At 53.6% G+C, this 23,490-nt stretch overlaps 1 protein-coding gene across 1 annotated transcript; it reads right to left on the bottom strand.

Moving 5' to 3' along the window:
- Positions 1–14,602: 14,602 nt before the first annotated feature.
- On the bottom strand, positions 14,603–23,380 carry MDH2 (malate dehydrogenase 2). Its single transcript, XM_082294471.1, has 9 exons — positions 23,236–23,380; positions 20,944–21,112; positions 20,110–20,193; positions 19,059–19,168; positions 18,415–18,540; positions 17,688–17,765; positions 16,466–16,565; positions 15,880–16,031; positions 14,603–14,905 (listed from the first exon to the last, which is right to left on the bottom strand). Exons 1-9 carry the CDS (start codon positions 23,293–23,295, stop codon positions 14,774–14,776), a joined length of 1,011 nt encoding a protein of 336 aa, XP_082150597.1. The 5' UTR covers positions 23,296–23,380; the 3' UTR covers positions 14,603–14,773.
- Between the last annotated feature and the right edge of the window lie 110 nt (positions 23,381–23,490).

Below are 23,490 nucleotides of genomic sequence, written 5' to 3' on the forward strand. Positions count from 1 at the left end.
AAAGTTTTGCCATTCCCAGTGTGCCATTCCACCAGAATACCAGGCAATTCAGAGCTTTCCATGGCTATGCCAGTTGGGACAGAGCCAGGGTGGGAATGCAGATCACCCACGAGGGGCTTTGGCCATGTTTCTTTGCTATTTGAGGAGAGGAAACACCTCGGAGCCCTCCCTGGTGTGATGGGGATCCCAACCCGGCCAGAAGGCTTCTCCCACCCCACAGCATCCCCAAAGGACATCCCTGACTTTCCCACTGCCACTGGCCACCCCACGCAGTCATTTATCTCCTGACAAGCCTGCCCAGGGAGGACAGCAGCTGAGTGCTTAATTACAAAGCTTTTTTCCCATTTTTTTCCCTTCATTACTACCACGCAGAGAGGAGCCAGCAGCCTTCATTTCCGCAGAGGCACAGGGGAGATCCTGCTGGTGCAGCAGGAGCCAGCCAGGGCTCTGCACTCCTGGATGCTCATCCCTGCTCCTGGAGGATCCCTCTGTCCCCCCTTGCCTGCAGCATCCACATTTCAAACCCCATGACACCCCACAGCCCTGCTCAACCCTCCCTGCCCACCCTGAACCCAGCCCCCTCCATATCCCAGGGTGGCTCCAGAGAGATGCTGCAGGAAAACCTGCCTTGGGGGCTCCTCTCCCTCTTTCTCCCATCAGGACATGAAGCCAAAAACCTGGAAGGAAATTAGGGAAAGGGGGAAGCTCCTCACTTAGAAACCTTCCCCCAGAGAGGGGCTCAGGGAAGGAGAGGGGAAAGGAGAGGATGTTTCCTGCAGCAGCCTCTGCTTGCTTGTCCCCAGTGGGAATTCATTTTATCCTGAGCCCAGCAGTGGATAAATTCATTGCTGAGAAACCTTGAGAGTGTGTGGGATACAGAGCTGGGCAGGTAGATGGAGACAAACTGGCAGCTGGATCAGTACCTGTGGGAGAAGGCTGCATGGTGGGGGAGGTGTGCAGATCCGCCAGGAAATGCTTCCTGTTTCCATGAAAAGGATGGAGCTGGTGAAACCCCCCTTGCACCTAGGGCCAGGAAGGTGGAGCCAGACTGGGGATGGACATCCCAGTGGCCTCTCAGCCCTGAGCAATATCCACCATAGGAGCTGCCACCAGCCCCCTGCCTCAGCCACAGCACGGGCAGGGAAACAAAGGAATGGGAAAAACCCACCCACAACCCTCCCCCAGCTCTCCAAAGGCGCCCCAGGCAAAATCCCTGGGTGCCAAACAGAGCCAGCCCTACACTGCTGGTGACAATGGGGACAAGGACAGAGGGAGCCCATGTTCCCCAGCTGGGTCTGTGCTCTCCCTGCCCTGCAAGGAGAACCCCAGCGATGCCCTGCACCCACAAGGGACAGCCCAGTGACACAGAGTGGCTGCCACCATCACACCCTCAATCCATCGGCCGCCACACAGGGACCACCCGGCTCTGCCAGCACCAAAACCAGCACCAAACCCACCAGCACAGCCCTGTCCAAACAGCAGTGGTTTCCTGCCTGGCTCAGCACTACCCCGATAATAAAGATGATGGTTAAATATTTCATTATCTGCAGTAATTACCCACAAAACATCAATCACTGGCAGCCGCTGCCCGGCTGCCTCGCCCAGAGGGAGAGGAGACATCCTGGGGAGAGCTCTGTGTCTCCACAGACTCCCAAAGGCTGCAGGATGTAGCTGGAGACAGTTGCTGGCATTCATTCCCACCTCCTAAATTCCCTTACTGCCACCCAGGAGGGCTCAAACCCCCTGGCACCATGGGCTGGAGACTTCTGAGCAAATCCCTGTCTTCCCATATTAACCAGGCATTCGCCCACGTGTTTTGGGATGCTGATCCTCCTCCCACGTGCCACCTTGGGCCTTGGGGAGGTCAATCCAGCTTTTCAGATTGCAGGTGCTTTCTGATGCCTGGATTAGAGCTTTTGGAAGTGTTCAGAGATGCACCATCCTCCATCCTCATCCTCCATCCCTATCTTCACTTTCATCCCCAAATTCCATCCTCCTCCTCATCCCCCATCCTCCCCCTCATCCCCTTCCTCCTCCTCATCCCCATCCACCATCCTCATCCCCATTCTCCATTCCCATCCACCATTCTCATCCCCATTCACCATCCTCATCCCTATTCTCCACTCTCCTCATCCCCATCTTCCATCTTCATCCCTATTTTCTATTCTCCTCCTCCTCACCCTTCACCACCATCCTCCATCCCATGCCTGGGTCTCTCCCTCCCTTCCCAGCCATGCTGAATCACACCCAAGGTGTGGAGGACCTGGGCACCCACAGTGCCAGCTCGGTGACTGCCAGGACAGACAGAAGGACGGACACTCTGTGCTGTCCCCCTGTCACACAGCCAGGCCAGACCCTGTCAGCTTGGGGTGCAAGGGTCAGCCCCGCCATCCTGCCAGATTTTGGGGCTGCTGGTTTCCAGCCAAGCTGTGAACAGAGCTCACTCCCTGTGGGCTGGAGTGGGGTGGCCCCAGGATGTGGCCGTCCCCATGTCCCAGCCCTGGGGCTGTCCCACCTGGGCTTTGTCCAGCTCACGGGTTCAGAACTCCAGCCCGAAAAGAAAGAAGCAAAATGACGGGGAAAAGAGAGTTATTTCACCAAACTGCTTTGGCCTTTTTACTTCCCAGCCCAGAACAAGCCCCTTCCCAGCCGGCTCTGCTGAAATCCCCCCTTGGCCCCGCTCAGCCCCCGGGCCATGCCCGCAGCCCCCGGCGCTGAGCAGCCGCCGCCGCAGGGCCCTGCCGCCGTACTGCGGATGGAGCCGCGTCCCGGGGGGAGCGAGGATGGCAGCGGGGGGGGCCGGCAGTGCCTGGATGCTCTCCCGGGTGCCTGGATGCTCTCCCGGCATCTCTCTCTCGCTGGGGAAAGGCCGCAGCGGTCCCCGGGCATCCTGCCCCCTCCCCGTGCCTCGGTGCTAATTAAAGCCGCCTCCGGCTGGTGCTCCATTAATTCTCGCCACATCCAGCTGCACCAGCCGGGGCGGCCGTGAGCGCCCGCGTGCCGGGATGCGGGCACGGGATGTGGGCAGCGAGCCCAGCACGGCGGCTCCCTGGACCACTCATGCACTGAGCGTGCCAGAGCTCGGCCCCAACACGCCAGGAACAGCCCGGATGAGATGAGGATGCTCCAGTCACTCCAGAGAAGCTCAGAGGGGTGGTACCCATGTTCTCCTGCCTGTTGGGATCTCATCAGGACATACCACCACCAACTGAAACCATAACCCTGTCCCCAAGCACGTACAGCCCCATCCCAGGCTGCTCCCTGTCTGTGCCGTGGTGACACTTGGAGAAGATCTTTTTTTTCAGGACACAAAATATGCCAGAACACCATGGCCAGGCAGTCGGCCTCCTCTAAACACCCAGCTGGAGTTACAAGGAAGAAAAGTCTGGGGTTGCTGCCATTAATTGGGCTGACCTTCTCCAGAGCTGCCTTCCAGTGCCAAAAACCATGAGTCAGACCTTCAAGAATAAGGAAAAAAGGCAAATCTAGCTTTGAAAGTGCAGCCATTCCAGGGCTTGTTAGTGCTGTCCTCCAGTCCCAAGCCACAGGGACGATGCCCGTGGGAAGGGGCAGTGGGAAGGGGTTGGTGACAGCCCTCGCAGTGCTTCCACCCCTGTTTTCCCAAGCCCGGGGCATCCTTTTCTACAGCTGCCCGAGCAAAATTTGACACCTCACAGACTTTAAAGCAATTAGTAAAGAATATATGGATGCTGGCTAGGGGGTCAGGAGCTGCAGCTGCTTGTGCATACCTACGTCTGTGCAGATATATATATACATATATAAAAATACATATATATATTTTAAAATAGATGAGTAGGCTGGTGGAGAAGCTAAACAGTTGCTAAGCAACTGGGCTCCTTCCTGGCTTGGGGATGTAGGGATGGGGGAGCCAAGCTTGGGGACTGGCCCCCCACCAGACAAGCATCACACAGGGGTGTGGGCACAGAGATCCCCTGGAGAAGATCCAGAGAAAAAGGCACAATGGAGGGTTAGGAGCCAGGAGTTACCCCCGTCCCCAAAATGCCGTGGCTGAAGCCCCCCCAGCCTGAACCCCTTGGGCTGCTGGCTGTTGAGAAGCTCCGTTCTCAGCTCTGGCTGGAGAAGAGCTGGTGGGAAAGGGGTCACACCACGATAGGGAGCAGCCCCAGGACCCATGCAGTGACCCCATTCCTGAATCAGGGATGAGGGAAAGGAGGAGCACATCCCCCCATGCCGAGTGGAGAGGCAGTGGATCCAGGTGATGGGTTTTCCTATGGGATCCCCAGCCCTGTGCCCCTCTGGTCACACTTTCCTCATCCCCTTGGGAATGCCCTGCCAGACCTACCCCAAACAGGAGGTGCTTAAATAAGGAATGGGGATGGAGAGGGGAAACAGCCACCCCAGGTTTTGCACCTGGGCCATTTGCTTTGCTGGGCAAGGAGTCAGGAAGAGGCACAGTCAGCCCGAGGCCCATCACCCCTCTGAGGAAGGGGAGTAATAACTCTACTACAAATAAAAGCAATTACTGAGCACATGGAGGAGCAGGGGGATGACTGCCACAATGAGGTCACCTTCCCCAATGGGGACACAATCCCAGCGAACAACCCCTGGGGCCGAGTGCTGCAGGTATAGGGGGGTCACGGCCAGTGCAGGGGGAGCATCCAGCTGGGAATCCCCCTCACCATCCCCCCCCGTGGCTGCCTGGGTGGTTGTGTAACGGGAGGAGCTATTCCGGGGTTTGAGCACGTTATATAAGCCACGGGCCACCTGGCCGGGGAAAACGGGAGCTGGGAGACAGGAAGGAGGAGGAGGAGAAAAGGCTTTAGGGACTGGGGACCCCAACATCCGGCAGGCCCTCAGCATAAGGACTAAGCCTTTAGGGTGACCTGCACCCCGCAGGCATCCCCTGCCCAGAGATACGGGGTGAGCACCCTCTGCTTCCTCTTCAAGCAGCCTCCAGGACCCGCTGCCACACATCCACCCACAACTGGATCTGGCCCCTGGGGCACGAGACCCTTTGTCCAGGGAAAAAGCATCATTTCCTTGGCACCAGGGACAAAGCCAACCAAGACCCCTGCACCCCTCTGCCTGGCAAAACCCCTGCTTGCCATTCCCAACAGCGACCAAGGACCAAAGGTTCCCTTAAAATCTGCCCAACTTCTGGCTCTGAAAGCCCCCGACGTTCCCTGCACGTGTTGCTAGGATGAGTCCTGGGGCAAGGGGAGGCAGGTGGGATGCTAGAGGAATTTAGGGAAAGCAGGTGAGACACAGAAGGTGGTGTTGTGTGAGGCCACGCCGGCAGTGGGACAGAGAAATGAAGATGTGTGTTTGGACACAAACACTGTCCCCAAAATCCCCCCTATCAGGGGTGTCCCTGTGCTCCTGCCAGAGAAGAATCCACATGCCAGGGCAAGGAGACCAACCAGGGCATGAGCACCTGCACCCTTGGAGAAGGTCCTTGACATTTTTCACCAACCTGAGACACCTCCAAATGCTGCCAGCCCCCAGGTGACCCCCCTACAGCAGTGGGAGCACAGGCAAACCAAGACACATCCAGTCTGAAATCTCGCTCTGGAGGGAATGAATGAACCTGTGTCCTCTGAAAGCCACCTGCTCCCCCTGAGCCATGGCCTGACCCCTCACCACCAGCCCCCTGCGTGGCACTGCTTGGACATCCCTGGGGACAGACCTGATCTGCGAAGGAGAAACACAAAACGCTCCCAAAAGACGAGCGGTTGAGTCGCTGCTGTGGCTCCCCGCTGCCAAGCCTTGCCCCTCTCCTTCCCTCGTGCAACACCCGCAGGGTTTGAAATCTCATCAGCCAAACCCTCCCCAGCACAGCCTGGGGGTCCACGCAGCAGAGGCAGGGGCTTGTCTCAGCCTCGTCTCCCGCCTGTACCACACAAGGCACCAGCTGAGGGCTCAGCACTGTCCCGTCCTTCCCAGCCAAAAACCTGCTGCTGAGGGTCACCCACTGTCCCAGTCCAGCCTGGCTCCCCACAGCATGGAAAAGACGGATGTGGGTGCCCCCCCAGCCACTCCCCCAGCACCAGGGAGCCCCCAGCACATCCACGTCTCTGGAGGGACCCCCCGTGCCCCAAAAAGCACCTCATCTCCAGACTCCTCGCCCCATCCCACATCCCCAGGAGCATCTAACCTCACGGGGGGACATCCCTGGCACACCCCTCCCGGCGAGGTCCCCAGCCGTCCCAGAACCCACAATACGATGCACGCCTTACCCACCCCTTCCACCCATGTCGCTTTGGAGACCCCAATTCCCAGCCCCCTGAGGAGCAACGCACCCCTAGTCCCCATCCCTGGGGGTCCTCACCCCCCTGCCCCCAGCGAGCATCACCGGCTGGGTGGGGGGGCCTCGTCCTCCCGCACCTCCCGCACCTCCCAGAGTTCCCCTCAGTGCCCAGCGGGGTCCCGCCGCCCCCCGGGCCCCCCCCTCACCCCCGCCGGCTGCCGGCCCGACAGCCCCGGGCCCGGCCGCGCCTCACCTCGCCCCGCCGTCCCGCTGGGCCCGGCCCCGCTGGGTCCCTGCTGGCCACGGGGGGTGCCGGGGGTGCCGGGGGGTGCCGGGGGTGCCGGTGAGCGCCGGGGGTCCCGCCGGCCGCGGCCCCTCCCGCGCGGCCCCGGCGCGGCCCCTGCTGAAGTGCTGGACAGCTCCGGCACACGGAGCCGCCCGACACAGAGCGCCGCCGCCGCGGGCACGGAGCGGCCTCAGCCCGCAGCGCCGCCTGCCGGCCGGAGGGCGCGCCCGCACCGCCCCGCGCCGCGCTGCTCCGAGAGCCCCGTCCTGACACAGAGCACCCCGTCCTTACACAGGGCACCCCGTCCTTACACAGAGCACCCCGTCCTTACACAGGGCACCCCGTCCTTACACAGAGCACCCCGTCCTTACACAGGGCACCCCGTCCCTACACAGAGCACCCCGTCCTTACACAGAGCACCCCGTCCCTACACACAGCACCCCGTCCCTACACGGAGCCCCTGTCCTTGCACGGACCCCCCCCGTCCTTACACGGACCCCCTGTCCCTGCACGGACCCCCCATCCTTACACAGACCCCCGTCCTTACACGGACCCGCCGTCCCTTACACAGAGCCCCTGTCCCTACACGGATGCCCCGTTCCTTCCATATATCCCCCTTCACCCTTCCCCAGCCAACCTGTCCTTCCACAGAGCCCCGTCCTTCCACAGCTCCCCCTCACTGCTCAGAACATCCCATCATTACACAGAGCCCCCGTCTTTACACGGAGCACCCCGTCCTTACACAGAGCCCCCTGTCCTTACACAGCCCCCCCTCAGAGAGCCCCCTCACCGCACAGAGCCCCCCGTCCTTATACAGAGCCCCCTGCACTGCTCAGAGCACCCCATCCTTCTGCAGAGCCCCATCTTTACACAGCCCTCCTCTCACTGCTCAGAGCACCCCGTCCTCACACAGCCCCTCCCTCACTTCACAGAGCCCCCATCCTAACACAGCCTCCCATCCTTACAGAGTCCCCCATCCTTCCCCAGGCCCCCATCCCTCCACAGTGCACTCCGCCCTTCCACAGCCCCCCCTCCATCCTTTACAAAGCTCTGCCGTAATTCCTTCCACAGAGGCCCCCATCCTTCCCACAGGCCCCCTCCATCCTTCCACAACCCACCCTTCATCATTCCATGGAGCCCCTCATGCCTCACCCCACAGCCCCCACACACCCCCACTATCGTACAACCCTCTGCCCCAATCCCCCAACACCTCATGGCTCTCCCCGGTGCCCCTCCACCTCCCCTTCAAGGCTGCCATGGGGTGTTCATGCCTGGGGGATGCAATTGCCAGAAACGCCCCCACCCTGTACCCCACTCTGTATCCCATCCCTTTCTGTATTCCATCTCATCCCATAAGCTACCCTGAATCCCAACCCATCCCATATCCCACACTGCATCCCATCCCATATCCCAGCCCCTTCTAGATCCTATTCTAAATCCCATATCCCACCCTGTATCCCATCCCATATCCCACACTGCATCCTATCCCATACCACATCCTGTATCCTATACCATCCCGTATTCTACCAGTATCCCATCTCATACCCTACTCTGAATCACACCCCATCCCATATTCCACGCTGAATTTCATCCCACCCCTTATCTCCTCACCATGATTACCCCCAGTGCTCCCAAGGGCCAGCCCAGTGCCTCCCAGCCCTGCCTGGGAGCACCCGGAGCACCCCAATCCCAGCAGGTGCAGGGGCCTTGGGATGGGCAGTGCTGCAGCTCAGATAATGAGTCGGTGCTAACGAGCCCATAATTAATTTCCATTTCCTTCAGTGATGCCAAGCACTGGCCCTCCTTGGCGGCCAAGAAATGGTGAAACTGGAGCAGGGGGAAAGCTCCCAAACCTTCCCTAAGCCACCTCAAAACTGCCTGGTGTGGTCATGGCCGGGGCTTAGCTGCCCAAATCACTCTGAATTCACCCTGGCTGCTCTGCCAGGGACACCAAAGGCACCTGACTGGGGACACCCAGTCCCACCCCTGGCTCAGTTTCCCCTGCACTGCCTGGGCTCTGCGTCCCATGTGACCACAGCACCCTCCTGAATTTGGCTGCTAGTTCCCAAGCAGAGCCCCAAAAAAACCCACCTGGCTGTCACTCCATGGGGGATTTGGCCTTGGAGCAGGATTTGGGGAGGGAGTTGCTGCAGAGACAGGGATGGGCAGCCAGAGCTGGGGGCTGAGCGGAGCTTTTCTGGGGGGGCAGCCAAGCCTGGAGAGGCCTGTCCTGGTGGGGATGTCTCCACAATTGGTGGCAGCTGGGTGATGCTCTGTTTCCTGAGGGAGGACAGACCCAGGAACCAAAATGCTGCCAGCAACACCAGCCCAAAATCACTCCATCCCTTCCTCTCTGTCCCTGTGCACAGGGTTGAGGTGGCAGCAGGCCATGGGGACAGATCCAGCTGGGGGGGACACGGTGCCCAGATGCAAACAGGGTGGAGGGCATGAGCATGCTCTTTCCACAAGGATTAAACAACAGTTTGGGGTTGTTTGCTGCATCTGCTGAGCAAAACTTACATCCTGCATCCATTACTCCTGTAGGGACAACACAAACAAGTGGCTGTGTGTTGGACCTGTGTCTCTGTTAAGCTCCAGCCAAGCAGTGGGGCTGGATTAGGGAGGTGCAGCCCCTGGAGCACTGCCAGGGCCATTGTTGCCTTCCCCTGCCCCTACCTTTGTCCTGTGTTCCCCCTGGGCTGACAGCAGACGTCACCTCCTAGGAGGAACCTCCTGCGTGGTCAGGACTATTCCTGGTTTAATGCTGGAGAGGGAAAACAGCCCATGACAGGAAAATCCAGCATCGCCAGGGTGAGCCCATGCCCTTTGCAGCACCATTATCTTCCCAACACCCCGCAGCGTCCGCAGCGCTGAATAATGCATCAGGTCCTGGGAAACAAAAGAGATGAGGGATGAAAAAACAGCACGGGGAGACCCTGGCATAGGGAGGGGATGGACAAGAGCCCCATTTCCTGGTCTTGGCCAGGAGCCAGGGCTTTGTAGCAGGACCACACCAGGGTTTGACCAGTAGCCCAGGAGAACAGCAGTGGGACATGGAGCATAGCCCAGCCCAGGGTGCAGGATCCCAGCCAGAGAGCTGGCACAGGCAGCAAACACAGCCAGAATCACACCTGGAACGGGATGGAGAAAGGCAACAGCCATTCAGATGGGAAAAATCAAGAAAAGCAGTGAGAAAAAGCTGCCAGGCAGGGTGAAGCCATGAAAGCAGCGAGAAGGGGTGATCTGGTGGAGAACAAAAGGGGAGAGATGGAAAGAGCAGAAGGGTCGGTAATTGCAGGCAAACAGGCAGAGCCAGCCACGGCTGGGGGGAGAGGAGGAAAATCATCACTTGAAAGAAACCGAGGATTTGGGAAGGAGAAGGAGAAAGAAAAGGCGATAAATAATTAAAGGAGATCAAACGAGGCAGGCAGCAGAACAGGCCTAATTGCAAGGATTTGCGCTGAGGTTCGACATCTCCAGCAGCCTCCTCCTGACGCAGAAGAAAGGGCGGCCGGGAGTGGCGGTGCCGTGCGGGAACGTGCTGCTGGCACGGCACAGGCAGCAGCCCCTGATCAAAGCCTGGCGCTGGCTTTCATGGTGCTCAGCAGCCCCGACGAGGCGGGGGGAGGGAAGAAAATGCCAGAAAATGGGGGGGCAAAGCAAAGGCATGAAGGGGAAGGGGCTGAGGGGCACCACGATCCCGTGAGAGCCCAGGGTACGATGGGGACGGGGCATCGGAACAGCCCCACGCGTGCCCAGGGTGACCTTGGGCCATTCGATCGTGGCCTGGTGGCTGGAGGCTCCCATCGATTTGGGCTTGACCATGTGGCCACGTGGCCCAGCTCAGTGCTGGGGTGGGTTTGCTGGGTTTCCTGCTTCCCCAGGGCTCCCTAACCCTCCTAGCGCTTGGTACGAGTTTTTCTTCTTGTGGATTTATCGGGTCTCTCTTTGAAGCCCTGGGAAATGTTCTGTACCCATGCTGTGCTGCAGCAAGGAGATGCCCACATCCTGTGCCCACCTCCCTCAGCTCATCCAGGAGCTCCTGCCTGCTGCTTTCCTTGGCATGGCCTTAACCTGGAGGTAACAAGTCCAGGAGGAAAGAATGATCCAGTGTCGCCCTTCCAGCCTGGAAGTACCTCTGAGCAGTCATTCATCACCAGAGCCATCCTTTGCTTTTACAAACCCTCCCAGAGCATCACCCAGCATGGGAGAAGCAGAGACCTGCCACTGTCCCAGAGCCCCCAGCTGCATCCTGCCCTATGTCCAGTGCCCACAGTCTCATCTGTGACCCCATCCAATCTGTCCCAGTGTCCCCACGGAGTCCCCGCAGGCAGCAGGTGCCAGGGATGGGCAGTGTGGTGGCAGAGCTCAGCTTGAGCGTGCTAACCTCTCCTAACAGGCAATCAAATCCCTGCCCCGGCAGGACTCCCTGCATATTAATTGCACTGCGTTATCCAGCCATCTGTTCCCGCAGCCAGGAAAAGAGCAGTCCCTTTGGTCTCCTTTATTAACAGGTTTCCCTGTAAATGCAAACAAACCCTCCCGCCTCGGCGCCGCTCTCCAGCTCTGCTTTGAGGCACCCAGGAGGCAAGTGGGAGCTCTCAGGCATTTCAGTAAATCAAGAGCAGGGAATGCAAAGGTGGTGATTTCACACTGCCAGGGGAGGGGGAGAGGCCTCTGCAAAGCCAAATCCGCAGTTCAGATGGTTTGTGATGCTCCTGCTAATGTTAAAGCCCCTTGCCTTGCCTTGGGAAGGAAGGGGGAAGCTGAACTGGCTGTGAGGGAGATCTGCCTCAGCCATGCCCAACCAACCTCGGGGTGTGTTTCCACCTCTCCTTTCCCCGTTCCTGGGCAGAGGATGTGGTGCCTGCTCTGAACTGCCAGCCCCAGTAATGCAAGGCTGAGCACAGGATACCCCAGTGTTGGTGGTGCAGATGCTGGGCTACCCAGGGAAGGGAAAGGGCAGCAACAGCTCTCTATCCTGGCACCTTTTTGGGGGGGAGAAATCACTGGAGATTATGAATTTTGGAGGTGGGGTCCTGAGAGAGGGCAATAGTCACCCAGCATCTTCCTGTAGTACCTCCAGCCCCTCCAGTTTTGCTCCTTTGCTGGAGCTGGGAAGGCAGCCACCTTTGGCAAGGCAGAGGCTGCACTAAACTGTTGTTTGTTTCTTCTGCTTCTCCTAAATATCACCAAAATGCCATGAGTTGTCCTCAGGCTCAGCCATGCCTGCTGCAGCTGTACCAGCCTTACCCCAAGGGAAGTGGCTGCTGCCATCTCTCAGCACCCAGAGCCTCCCAGGGTGAGGTGGGGCTCGGGGTGGGAGGTCTGTACCCTCACACCAAAGCACCGGTCCTTGCACAGAGCCAGGAAGGGAAAACAGAGTTCCCAAGAATAAAGGACACAAGTCTGCCAGCCTGCTCCTGTGGTCATCACATATGAAGTCCCCCAGGACAGGGGTGATCAGGATGAGGCCCCAGTTACACCAATTCAGCATTTGCTTTTCTCCTTGTTCTATCCTTCCCGGCATTTAACACGCTACTGCACCAGAGCAGCAGGTGGGCTCGAGTGACCTGACATACGGCCATCTGGAGAATCTTTATTTATTACTCTCCATACACATCTCCTCTGTATCTTGACATCTGTGCTCCAGCACAGAGCTGGGCTGCCCGAGGAGGCGGCAGCTCCATGTGCAGAAATGATGCTGCAAGGGAAGAGGTGCTTAGAGACCATCAAGACAAAAGTCTGCTCAGTAAAAAGGATGAAACCCAAGAGATCTGCACAGGGCAGGTTTTTCACCTTCTCCAGACCTGGTCACTCCCCTCCACAGGAGGTAAACACAAACGCTGCCAGCACTGGAGTGAGTGCTGTGATTCAGCAGGGCAGCCCTGCTGCAGAACTTACAGGAGAGAGGATGAAGGTCAAGTGTCTTGGAGCCACAGCACCAGGAAATAATTTCCAGGACAGAGTGCTGGCTTATCTGGGTACAGCCAGCTGATTCCTACTCCTCCCGAGGGATCCCTTACTCCTCCAGGGAATCTGCTCAGAGAGAAGGGGTGGGATGTCCCACACCTTTACAAACCATCTCCAATCTTCAGAGGGATTGTTACCCACCACAGCACTGCTCAGCCACAGCGACAGCAGTGACCGAGCAGGGAATGCCGCCACAAGTCCATTTCTCACCTTTAGCCAGCGTCCTTCTGGCCTCTGACTTCATTGCAGAAAGCCACAAGAAGGGTGTCTCGTCTCCTTCCCCAAAAGGGAGCAGATTTCCAGGCACAGGGAATAGCTGCAACTCCAAAATTGCAGCACAGGATTGCAGGGAAGAAGAAACAACCCCAAAATCCAAACAGTGCAGGGACTTCTTTAACATTCAGGAGATCTGAAGGAGACCCTGGAGAACCTGCAAGTCAGCAGGTGCTGAGACACAATCCTCTTCCACCTCAGCTCCATTTGCCCATGCTGCCTCTGAGTCCCTACTGGTACAAGCAAAGCTTTCTGCTTGTCCATGCAATTCCCCCAGTCTTTGCTGGGTCTGGACTGCTGACACAAGAAAAGATTGAATAACCTAAGCCACACAATGAACCTCGAGTTCTGAAGTCTCCAATGCTCAGAAATTTGCTCTATCTGCTGTATTAAAAATAGCAGGACTTGAACTCAAGTGTGTGTTCCTGTCCCGCTGGTTACAAGGCAAGGCTTTCCCTGCAGCCTTGTGGAGCAGTGCCCCTGGACTGGGACACACACCTCTGGCAGGCACATCCACACCAATTTTTAATACCCTGTGCTGTCCATTTCAGGTTTGAAATTGCTGACAGGCCTGCAAGACCCCTATACCCAGTTAGAGCAGCCCTGCCACATGCTTTCCATTTATTGTTTGAAACAGTCTCTGCCATATTTACCAGGTCTGGCCTGTCACTCCTCCTCTGGGTCCTCCAGTTCCGACATCCTCCCCTGCCCCCCTCCAACACGATCTCTAATTCTTTAATTCTATTAATACCACCTAATAATTACTTTGTTCCAAGCCTGCTGAGTAATGACTGCCAACGCTTCTATTTCATTACTATTCCTGTAAAGAAACCAAGCTTTTAACACGCTGAATTTCTGCAGAGGAGTGACAAGAACTGCTCACTGTCCTCCTTGCCCACATCTTCCACAGGGCAGGAAAAGAACCAGGCACTTTATTCTCCATGCATCTACAACAGTCACAACTGTGTGATCTGGTTCAGAAGGATAACGAATTAAAATTTTAAAAAATCAAACCCAGTTCAGAGAGCTCAGAAAAAAAATACAAGCGGGAGGAAAAGAAAAGGCAGCGACCAAAAAGCACCTACTACCTTCAGGTATTCTTTCTTATAAGCCACTACCTCATGTTCTCTGGCTCAAACCAACATTCACCTCAGTTCCTCCAGAGGTGCTGGGCTTTGGCTTTTCCTTCACTCATCAAAATAAAGTCAGGTTAACTTAGAATTCAACCTACACGGATGAGAGCAATTCAAAGCAGCAGCGTAAGCAGCGCAGAGCACGGAGGAAGAGTGAATTAATAGCTTCCTTCATTAAAGCTTACCTTCAAAGAAGTCAGCAACAGAACTCGTCATCACCATCTTCTCGCAGACATTTATTTTTATATTCACAAGAGGATGAATGTAAGAGAAATTTATGGAGATGCTAAATCAAGGCTTTTGTTCCTAACTAGAAAGAAGTCGCTCTCAGCAGTTTAATTATTGTCTTAGTGCAGGACTGACGTTTCAAACACTGTGCTCTTTCACTAACTCCTTTAAAATCAAATTACTTAAGACATTAAGGTAACACAAGGTAACAGAGGTAATGCCACCTCCAGAAAAAACACCTCTGGGATCATTTCACTCAGTTATCCCTTGTGCAGCCCCTACACCCATCTTGATCTGATCACACCTGGTTCCCGGAGGCTGTGCTGAACAAGGAGCACAAACCCAGGCAGCAGCAGAGCTGGGAGTAATCAGTTCACCCACTTTCCAAGGCTATTTCATCCCTGCTGAAACCAATCACCTCTCAGAGACCTACAGCCTCCACTTTCCAAAGGACAAGCACATCAGGACAACTCCAGAGGGTACACTGAAAAATTGAGGCTGTTTTATTGATGATTAGACTCTGCACTGGCAATAAGCATCAAGCTAATACAGACAGACTTCAATCAAAGCATGAGCTTTGAATCCGAAGTTGTAAAGTGACATGATGCCTTAATAAATTAAGGAAGTTAATTCCTCCCCATCATCAAGTCTTCACTTGAAGTTCTTTGCAAATTCCTCTCCTTTCTTAATAGAAGCCTTCAGCTCAGACATGGCCGCAGCAACCATCTTCTCTTCAAAGGGGGAGAGCTTGCCAAGGCCTAGGTTCTTCTCAATTCCTTTTTTCTGAGGGAAAGAGGATTTAAGGATTAACCATTCATTGAATGACCTACAGAGTAGCTTAACAGCTCTAAGTATTATCCAGCTGAGACACAGACCCAGCCTGGGACCTGTGTCATCTCTAGTCTGCCAACCCTGTGCTTCCTGGAAAGCCTCAGAAGCCTCTTACTATCTGTGGCAACTTCTACAGCCCTCACAAACTTCTCATTCACTGTGCACAAGTGTGAAACCAGAAGCCAACCCAGCAGCTCATTCAAGAGGAGACGGACACCAACTGATCCTTCCTAACTCCAGACCCACCATCTGGCAAGAAGATCTCCTCTGGTGTATGTCCTTTGCTTGCCATCTCAAACTGCCTCAGAGTGGCACTCCCAGGTTTTCAAGATGTCTACATTCCCTCTTAATATCCCTCTGCTTGCACCCCCTCACCAGCCTGCCCCTAAGACAGCACACACCACCCTTTGCATCCCAGCAGCCACGACAGGGCTGCAGCATCATTGCTTTCCACCACTCCACCAGGGTATGAGTGACAAAAGGAACACTTCTTTCAGAGTTCAGCAGAGGTCCTGAAAGCAAGCTATTAATGCTAATCCATGCTGTAGCTCCCCATGTGCCTCAGTTTCTGAAAGATTTGCTTGTAGCAGATCAAGCTGAGGAGACAGGATTGCTGACTCTGGTTAATCATATGAAAGCCCAGAGTAAACAGGCCTGACTTGAGGCAAGCGTGACCTCTTAAGCCAAGTCTGAATCGCTGGTTATTCACTGATGTGCAGCCTAAGAGCTGATGAAAGCAGCAGCAACCTTGTCAAACTGAGCTATGTGCCCAAATACCATACCCAAATATTCCAGACTCTTAAAGGCACACCCAGGTGTTAACTCCAGCAAGAGCAGGCATTCAGCTAAACTGAAACCACTGAGTAAAACCCACATGACACAACCAGTAGCTGCTGTTTATGAGGCTCACAATGTAAAGGACATACCCCCAGTTGCAGAGGTGTAGAGAAGTACGGGCTCTCTGTCACGTCCGATCGAACAAAGGCACATTCAACAACCCCCTGCTTTCCATTCATGGCATCCAGCAGGGAGAACACAAACCGAGCACCAGCATAGGCCATAGACAAGGTGGCAGATCCTGGAAGAGTTAAACCACTTTCAGAACAGCTCACGTTGAAATTTGATACTTCCTTTAGCATCAAAGGTTTCCATACTGGTGTGTTTACAGAGCTGTAATAATGAAGTGTCTTTGACCTCAAGCTCATGGCTAGTTGGATAAAGCAGCAGCTTTTGGCCAGCTACGTTTATCTAATTGACCAGATTTATAAAAGAAACAGCTTAATTTGACAAAGAAGATTCTTTTTAAAGTCATAGGTGGTGTGGGATCAGTTAATATTTAGTCTCACATACTGAGCTGTTTCTAGTAGCACAGCCCAGGCAGCAGCTGACAGAGCGGAGCAGTTGGACTGGCAACCAGCAGCTCATAACCTGTAAATAAGATTACACTGCAGAGCACTGCACCCCTACAGACAGTCAACAAGAATTACTTGGAAGCTTTACTCAAGAACCCACCTGCTCCTGCTTTAGCCTGGACAACTTCAGTGCCAGCTTCTTGAATTCTTGCTGTAAGCTTCTCCAGCTGATCCTGAGGAAACTCCACTTTTGGTGTGCACTGGATGGGGAGAAAAAAAAAAAAGTTACTACCAATACCAGCACCCCTCCAGATTTAGCATAAAGCACACAATACTTTTTGTATCACTGCAGTTGTTACCAACAGTTCTCAAGTGGGCAAATGAGCTTCCCCAGCTTACAGCTTGTGTGACACTGACCAGCTGCAAAAGTCATCAGGGCTGGGATTACTGCATGGCCTGGAATAGGAACCCAGCCGTGCCCAGCTTCCTCAGGGACAAACCACAGCTTCACAGCCAAACCAGGGCTTGCCATGGTTCCTCACTACTGTGTAGTCCTGTGCACTACAGACACCCTCCAAGCATTAGGAATTTCAAAAAGCCATCTTGTAAATATTCGGGTCACTGTGGCATTCTGGAAGTCGATCCAGTTTCCCAGCAGTATTTAGGAATTCACTGAACTTTCACATACAGCTGTGCCAGTAGCTTAAGCACAGCTGTGTCTGTCCCAATAGACTGTTTAACCAAAGCACCTCTCAGCATTCAGATGCTCCAAAGCCCTTGCTCTTATTCCCTAAGAAAATCCTTCTGTGAAGGATACTTTACTCCCCACTTGGAGCACAGCTTTTCCCCCTTTGTTACAGATTGCTCCTTGGCCATATCCCAGCATCTCCCCATGAGACTGCACCTGCTTTAGAACTGCATTTCAGCCTGGCTGAGATGCTGGAAGGGACTGACTACCAGCCATAGCTGAACAGGCCTCCCTGTACAGCCTGAGCTGTGCCTTTCAATGCTGGAGGTTCAAGTGGTTTCCAGTCCATCACAGCAAAATCAATTCAATTTTTCTGCTGAAGCCAGGTATTCCTGTCATGAGATACCTGTCACAAACAGTGCCAAGACACCTGAACACCCACACTCCCTCTCAGTTCTTATCCCAAACTCCTTTAGAGGAAAGCTGGAACTGCTTACTACCCAGAGGGGCTCAGATTTAGATTGTTGCCTTCCACCTCATCCTGCACCCCATCCCAGAAGGAAAGCAGCCATGAGAGCAGCGAAGATTCTCTGTGCTCTATCCTAGCACATTACCTGCTATCACAAAGGCACTTTACATCAACCCTAACACGCTGACAAGTGTGCTGCCACACACAGCTGTCACCCTGACTTACCTGAGAGATCAGAGGGATGATGGTCTTCCCAGCATGGCCACCAATAACTGGAACAGTTACTCGAGCTGGATCCAAGCCCTAAAGGAAACATGAAACTTTCCAGCTTCTGAAGCACACAGGCAAGAAAAACAAGTGAAAACACCACACTTCACTCTCTGCCCTGGATATCAGGACACACAGGGCAGGAGTTCCAGAGGCAGCTACACTCCAGGGACAAAGCCTCATCTACAGAGCGGAACTCTAGGTTACTCTGATCACTTCATGCAGGCACAGGATATTACTACTGCAGGTTTGGATAAAGAGCAGCACAACATAAACACCACCAGGGCTATTAAGAGCAGTAACCTGTTACAGCTCCTGATACTTTGCAGAGTATCCTGTGACACACAGCACAGAGCTTGACTTGCAAACACACACTACAACTCAACCCTCTCCTCTGGTTGCATGGCACGGTTGGGAATGCCAAGGGAATTAAGGCCAACATGTAGCTCACTTGCAGGACACAGCTATGAAAAGGAAAGGTCAAAGTCTCTTGAACCACATTTTGCAAGAAACCTTATCTTCAGGCTCCTCTAAATAAGGGAGATAAGGAATCATTGCCTTTGCCTCTAGCTGCACAGAAATCCGAGCTCCTTTGGCTCTCTGCAGTGATTTTGAAAGCATTTCTTTATAATCTGATGATCAAAGCAGGCAGTATCCCTCCCCCTGCACGTTAACCATGACCTGCCTTTAGTTCAGCCACAAAAGTATTCGCTCTGACGATGTCCAGTGTCGTAACACCAAAGATTTTGTTGGGATTATACACACCGTGCTTCTTGAAGACTTCTGAAGTTATTGGGATGGTTGAATTTACCTACGAGCAAGAAGAGGCAAGCACTGAATAAAAGCAGTTTAATAAACTTAGCATGAACTTAACAGGCCAATTAACAACCCGAACTATACTTCCAATTTGGAATCAACTGTAGCCAATTACTTTAATGCCTAAATTGAAGAGCAATTTACAGTCAGGCTGGAATAAAAATCATTAATTTTAAATAACCATTAAGACAATAAATTTGTTCATTCCCATTACAAAGGCTCCTCCCTCAGTGAGCTAAGGCTTTTATCCCAGCTAATACACCGGCTTGCATTATAACCAGTCATGCAGATTTGGAGAGGTTAAGCACTTTTATATCCAAGTTTCCTCTGAATTAAATATAGCCAAGAAAAATGGGTTAGTAGAACCAGGCTTTTAGTGCTTTTCTGCAATTACACTGCAGACCTTAAAGATACTGGTGAAAATTAGTAGGAATTTGGATTACTCCTGTACTCTCAGTCTGGAATTTGGCAAAGTTTTTCCTCTACATTCCAAGGTCTCCAGAAAACACTTACTGGGTTAGAAATAATACAGATCATGGCTTCTGGACAATGCTTTGCACAGGCAGATGTCAAAGAGGCAACAATGCTGGCATTGGTGTTGAACAGGTCATCACGGGTCATACCTAAAACACAGCCAGGGCAGGATTGTAAGTTACCCACAGCTACCATCATGGGCAGGAAATCTAATCAAAACCCAATATTCTACTCTGGACAGACACACATCAGCTTCTGGTTTCACAGATCAAGAACAAATTGTCCAGTTGCAGTAATGAACTGGCTCCAAATGTAACTCCTCTCACTAATAAAGAGATCAGCCCTTTTCAGGAGCAACCAGCCCAACTGCCCATTGTCAGAACTGACTTCACTGAGGCTGCCTGAAGTACACTGTGACCACACAACCCACACCAGTGGTGCTCAGAGCAGCACAACTGCTCTCAAGATGAATTCTCCTCCCTAAGTCACTTCCACAACTACAGTTTAAATGCCAACTGCTGCGTGGAAAATATTGCTGGTTGTGTAAGTGCCCCCCCATTTCTATTGCAGCAACTACTTTAACCATGAAAAATGAAGATTCAGGAAGAGCTAGGCATTAAAGTCTAGAATTCTGTTATATTCCTAATAGGATACTGGAAAGCAGAGTGGAAATGGAGCAGGTCAGAAACATTCTAGGAAGGCTTAACAGCATTTATTCTGCGATGCCCCAAGAAGTTGCTGTACAATGGACACAAAACAAAATGGATTATTTCTCTTCTGCTGAGAAATGAAACAAAAGAACCAGTTTTTATGCCTTGAGCATTGCTCTGGGACAAGAACACTAAGGGAGACTTAGGATCACTTGCATGAAGAATCTTTGCAGCTCAGCCCCAAGTAGGAACTCCAGAAATCAGTCCAGCCCACTTCACAGAGAACAGTCTAAGAGAGGCTGAATGAGCTGCCTGACACCACAAGGAGCTCTGGGGCAGGGGCATTAACAGACCACTTAGACCCCAAGAGACAGCTCTATCTGAGTAGCAGAACTGCAGAGATCCACTTCAAAGCAGGCTTTCCAACAAAGAGAACATACCTGGTTTTCTAGGAACTCCCGCAGGAATAACAACAACATCACAGCCCTTCAGACATTCTGGCAACTGCTCAGGTCCCATGAAGCCTGAAATGGAAGACAGTCAGGCATTATGTTTTTGACAGTTATTAAATAGCTGACACTTTGAAGTACAAAATCATGCTCAGAGGCATCCAAGTCCTTTTATTAATTTAACCTTCAATTCAGACTTAATGCTGAAAAGCAAAGAAATGCAATTATGGATGGATCCCAATTGATGTTTTATCCTTGTTTCAAAACTTACAGGAGAGTGGTGAGAATCTCACATTCACCTGTTTTCCAAACTCCCAGTTCCTCCTGCTATGTGTATTTACTCTCCAAAAGCCTTGGCACTAGAGTCAGTGCCCCCAAAGAACTGCAGACAGGCACATTCATGTAAAATGTCACCTTTTGGTGATCTTCAGATAAAAGAAAGATGAGCAGGTTAAGTTTTGATTTCATCAGAATCTAAGAGAAAAGAAGCACATGGCATTCACGTGGACATCCAGGGAGTGTTAAATCTGTTTATAGCCAAACTTTTAAATTCAACACTCTTGAGATAATTTCACTGAGTGTTTCCTGCCAGATATCACAAATTCCCCTTCAACAGTGCAACCACAGCCCATTTTCATCTCCATACACATCAATCTAATCAGCTAAACCTTAATTAATCATTCACTGCTTGAGGAAAAAGCTACTTAAATTGATACTGGGCTTCAGGATCAGTGGGTGAAGATTTCCCCTCACAAGCAATGGGCATTCAGGGTCAGCCACCCCTTTGGGAGGATCCCTATGGAACACAGGCCATTCCCATGGTACCTTTGACACTGGCTCTGGTCTCAATGTGGCTGAGGTCAGCTGCCACGCCGGGAGTGTGAGCGATGTCGTAGAGGCTGAGCTTGCTCACCAGAGGGCTGTTCTTCAGGAGCAGGGACAGGGGCTGCCCAATGCCCCCTGAGGCCCCCAGCACTGCCACCTTGGCATTGTTCTGTGCAAAAGAGACAACAAACACGTTTGTAGAGGTGTTCTGGCAGTTACCCCAACAGTGACCTTGGGGATTTCACCACTCCTTCTTTACTTTTAGTTCTATTTCTCAATTTTTTACCAAGCACTACGTAAACTTGATAGTCTAAGCCTACAGGAAATGACCCTCACAGCAGCCTCCCAGAGATCCTTCAGGTTTATTGGTAGGACGAGTTGGAGGAAATGGTTATTTGTGATCTGAAGCTCAAAAGGGAAGCAAGGCTAACGCAAAGGAACCCAAAGGATCTCCTTTCTCCCAAGGGAAATGCCTGCCTGAGACCAATACCTGCCACCCTGTGGGCCCAGGCCTGATTTAGGGCAAATGTGGTCCACAGTTTTTCTAGTTTATGTTGCCAGTATCAAAAAAATATGCCTTCCATTTGGCAAATCAATGCATTTAATGGACTGCAGTAAATGTAATAACCACTGCATATTTTGTGCACATTGTGAAGAAAATGTTTACACCTGAAGTAAATTCAAAATAGCACCTGCAGATGCCCCAACATTGAGGACTGAGAACTTTAAATGACTACAATTTCCAGGTTTGATCATGTGGCTGAGAATCAAGTAAAATCCACTCTATTTGGCTGCCTGGTGAACCAATTTTATCCTCACTCAGGTACTGGCAGGGTGTAATTTCTCTCACAAATGCCTGTTTGCACAGTGTTGCTACACAAGAGGAAAGCTACTTCCAGGGGCCAGAACAACCTTAAAGTGCAACACTCTGCCAAGGTGATGGAAAACTCCTGTGGAGATCTAACAAGCAATTACTGCTGAGAAAGCCATTCTTTATCACCAGATAAAGCCATAATAAATAGCTCCACGTCCCCTCATGAACAGCTTAATTATTGTGCTATGATGGGAAATGATCTACCCAGCAACTGGACCAGACTAACCTCAGCCCAGTTTTCTTGCTATTGTAAGAAATATAATTTTGCATAGAAGTCCTTAAGAGGAAGCAAAGTCTGGCATGAGTCACTGCTGAGCCCCATTTGTGACTGAGCTGACACTGTGGGGTCAAAACCTCACTGCTAATAAATACAGCTCCCATTAAAAGACTTCGACAAGGCTCTCCTGTACAGCATATCTTTATAGCTGCAATAATCACTCTTTTACATCCCACCGGGACTATTAACATTAGCTAGAGGTCGGTCTCTATCCATGCAGCCGCAGCAGCAGAGGTTTGGAGCCAGCAGAGTGGATTTCAGCACAAGAAGGATTACTGCTAAACCCCAGCCAGTTTCAGTTCTTAACACCTTTGCAACGCAGGGGCATATTTGCACTAGAGGGAGGAAGCAGCAAACCCATCACCCTCTGCACACCATCAGAGAGAGGAGTTCATACAGGATTATCACACTCACAGCTGGCTGGAGCAGGGCGGGAGTTGCTGGGCCACGACCCGCACGGCCCCGGCCCCAGAACAGCGGTGTCACCGCGCAGAGCAAGCACCGAGCCGCCCAGCCCCGCTCCGCAACCTCCCCGCGCCCCCTGCCCTGCCGGAGGCACCAGCACCGACACCGATACACACCTCCAGCCCCTCTCCGAGGAGGGGCCTGGGCTCCACCCGAGCCCTGCAGCCCCTCACTGGGGAGGTTCCCGGCTCCACAGTCCCCTCACTGAGGCGCCGGGCTCCTTCACCGAGGGTGTGCGGCCCTCACCGGGCTCCACCCGAGCCCCGCAGCCCCTCTCCGAGGAGGGGTCTGGGCTCCACTCGAGCCCTGCAGTCCGTGGCAGAGGAGAGCCGGGGTTCCGCAGCCCCTCACCGAGGAGGGCCGGGACTCCCTCCCGGCCTTACAGTCCCTCATCGAGGGCCTGCGCTCCACCCGAGCCCTGCAGCCCCGGAGGAGGAACTGCGTCCAACCTTGGCCTTGCAGGCCCAGAACGGAGATCGACCAGGCTTGCATCCCCGCCCTGCACCCCTTCACCGGGCAGAGCCTGTGCTCCACAGCCCCCTCACCGAGCAGCACCGGGACTCTTCCCCAGGCCCTCCCCGAGCTCCGCAGCAGCCCCAGAACCGAGGAGGAAGCGCGGGGCTTCCCCCCGATCGGCGGGGAGCGGTGCCCGTGTGCGGGCGGTGTGGGCGGATACCTGTGCGGAGGTGGCGATGCCGCGGCGCAGGGCGGTGGCGGTGCTGAGGCGGGACAGCATGGCGGGCACGGCGGGCACGAGCGGCGGCTGCGGCGGCACCGGTGACTCCAACGACCTCCACGGCCTGCAAGGCGCCTGCGCGGCCCCGCCCTCAACTCTCGCGAGACTTCCTCCCGCGGCGGAAAGGGCAAGGGGGGGAAAGTCTCGCGAGATCCCGCCTGAGGTAACCGTGGAGACCGGCGGGCGTCGCTGCCT

Source organism: Coloeus monedula (assembly GCF_965178545.1).
Source record: "Coloeus monedula genome assembly, chromosome: 20".
Classification (NCBI taxonomy): Eukaryota; Metazoa; Chordata; class Aves; order Passeriformes; family Corvidae; genus Coloeus; species Coloeus monedula.

Coding starts and splice junctions, on each gene's coding strand:
- MDH2 (XM_082294471.1), bottom strand. CDS start 23,295: ATGCTGTCCCGCCTCAGCACCGCCACCGCCCTGCGCCGCGGCATCGCC. Junction 17,766..18,414: donor CTTTTGTGGCTGAACTAAAG/GCAGGTCATGGT, acceptor TGTTTCCTTTAG/GGCTTGGATCCAGCTCGAGT. Junction 16,032..16,465: donor CCAGGCTAAAGCAGGAGCAG/GTGGGTTCTTGA, acceptor TAACTCTTCCAG/GATCTGCCACCTTGTCTATG.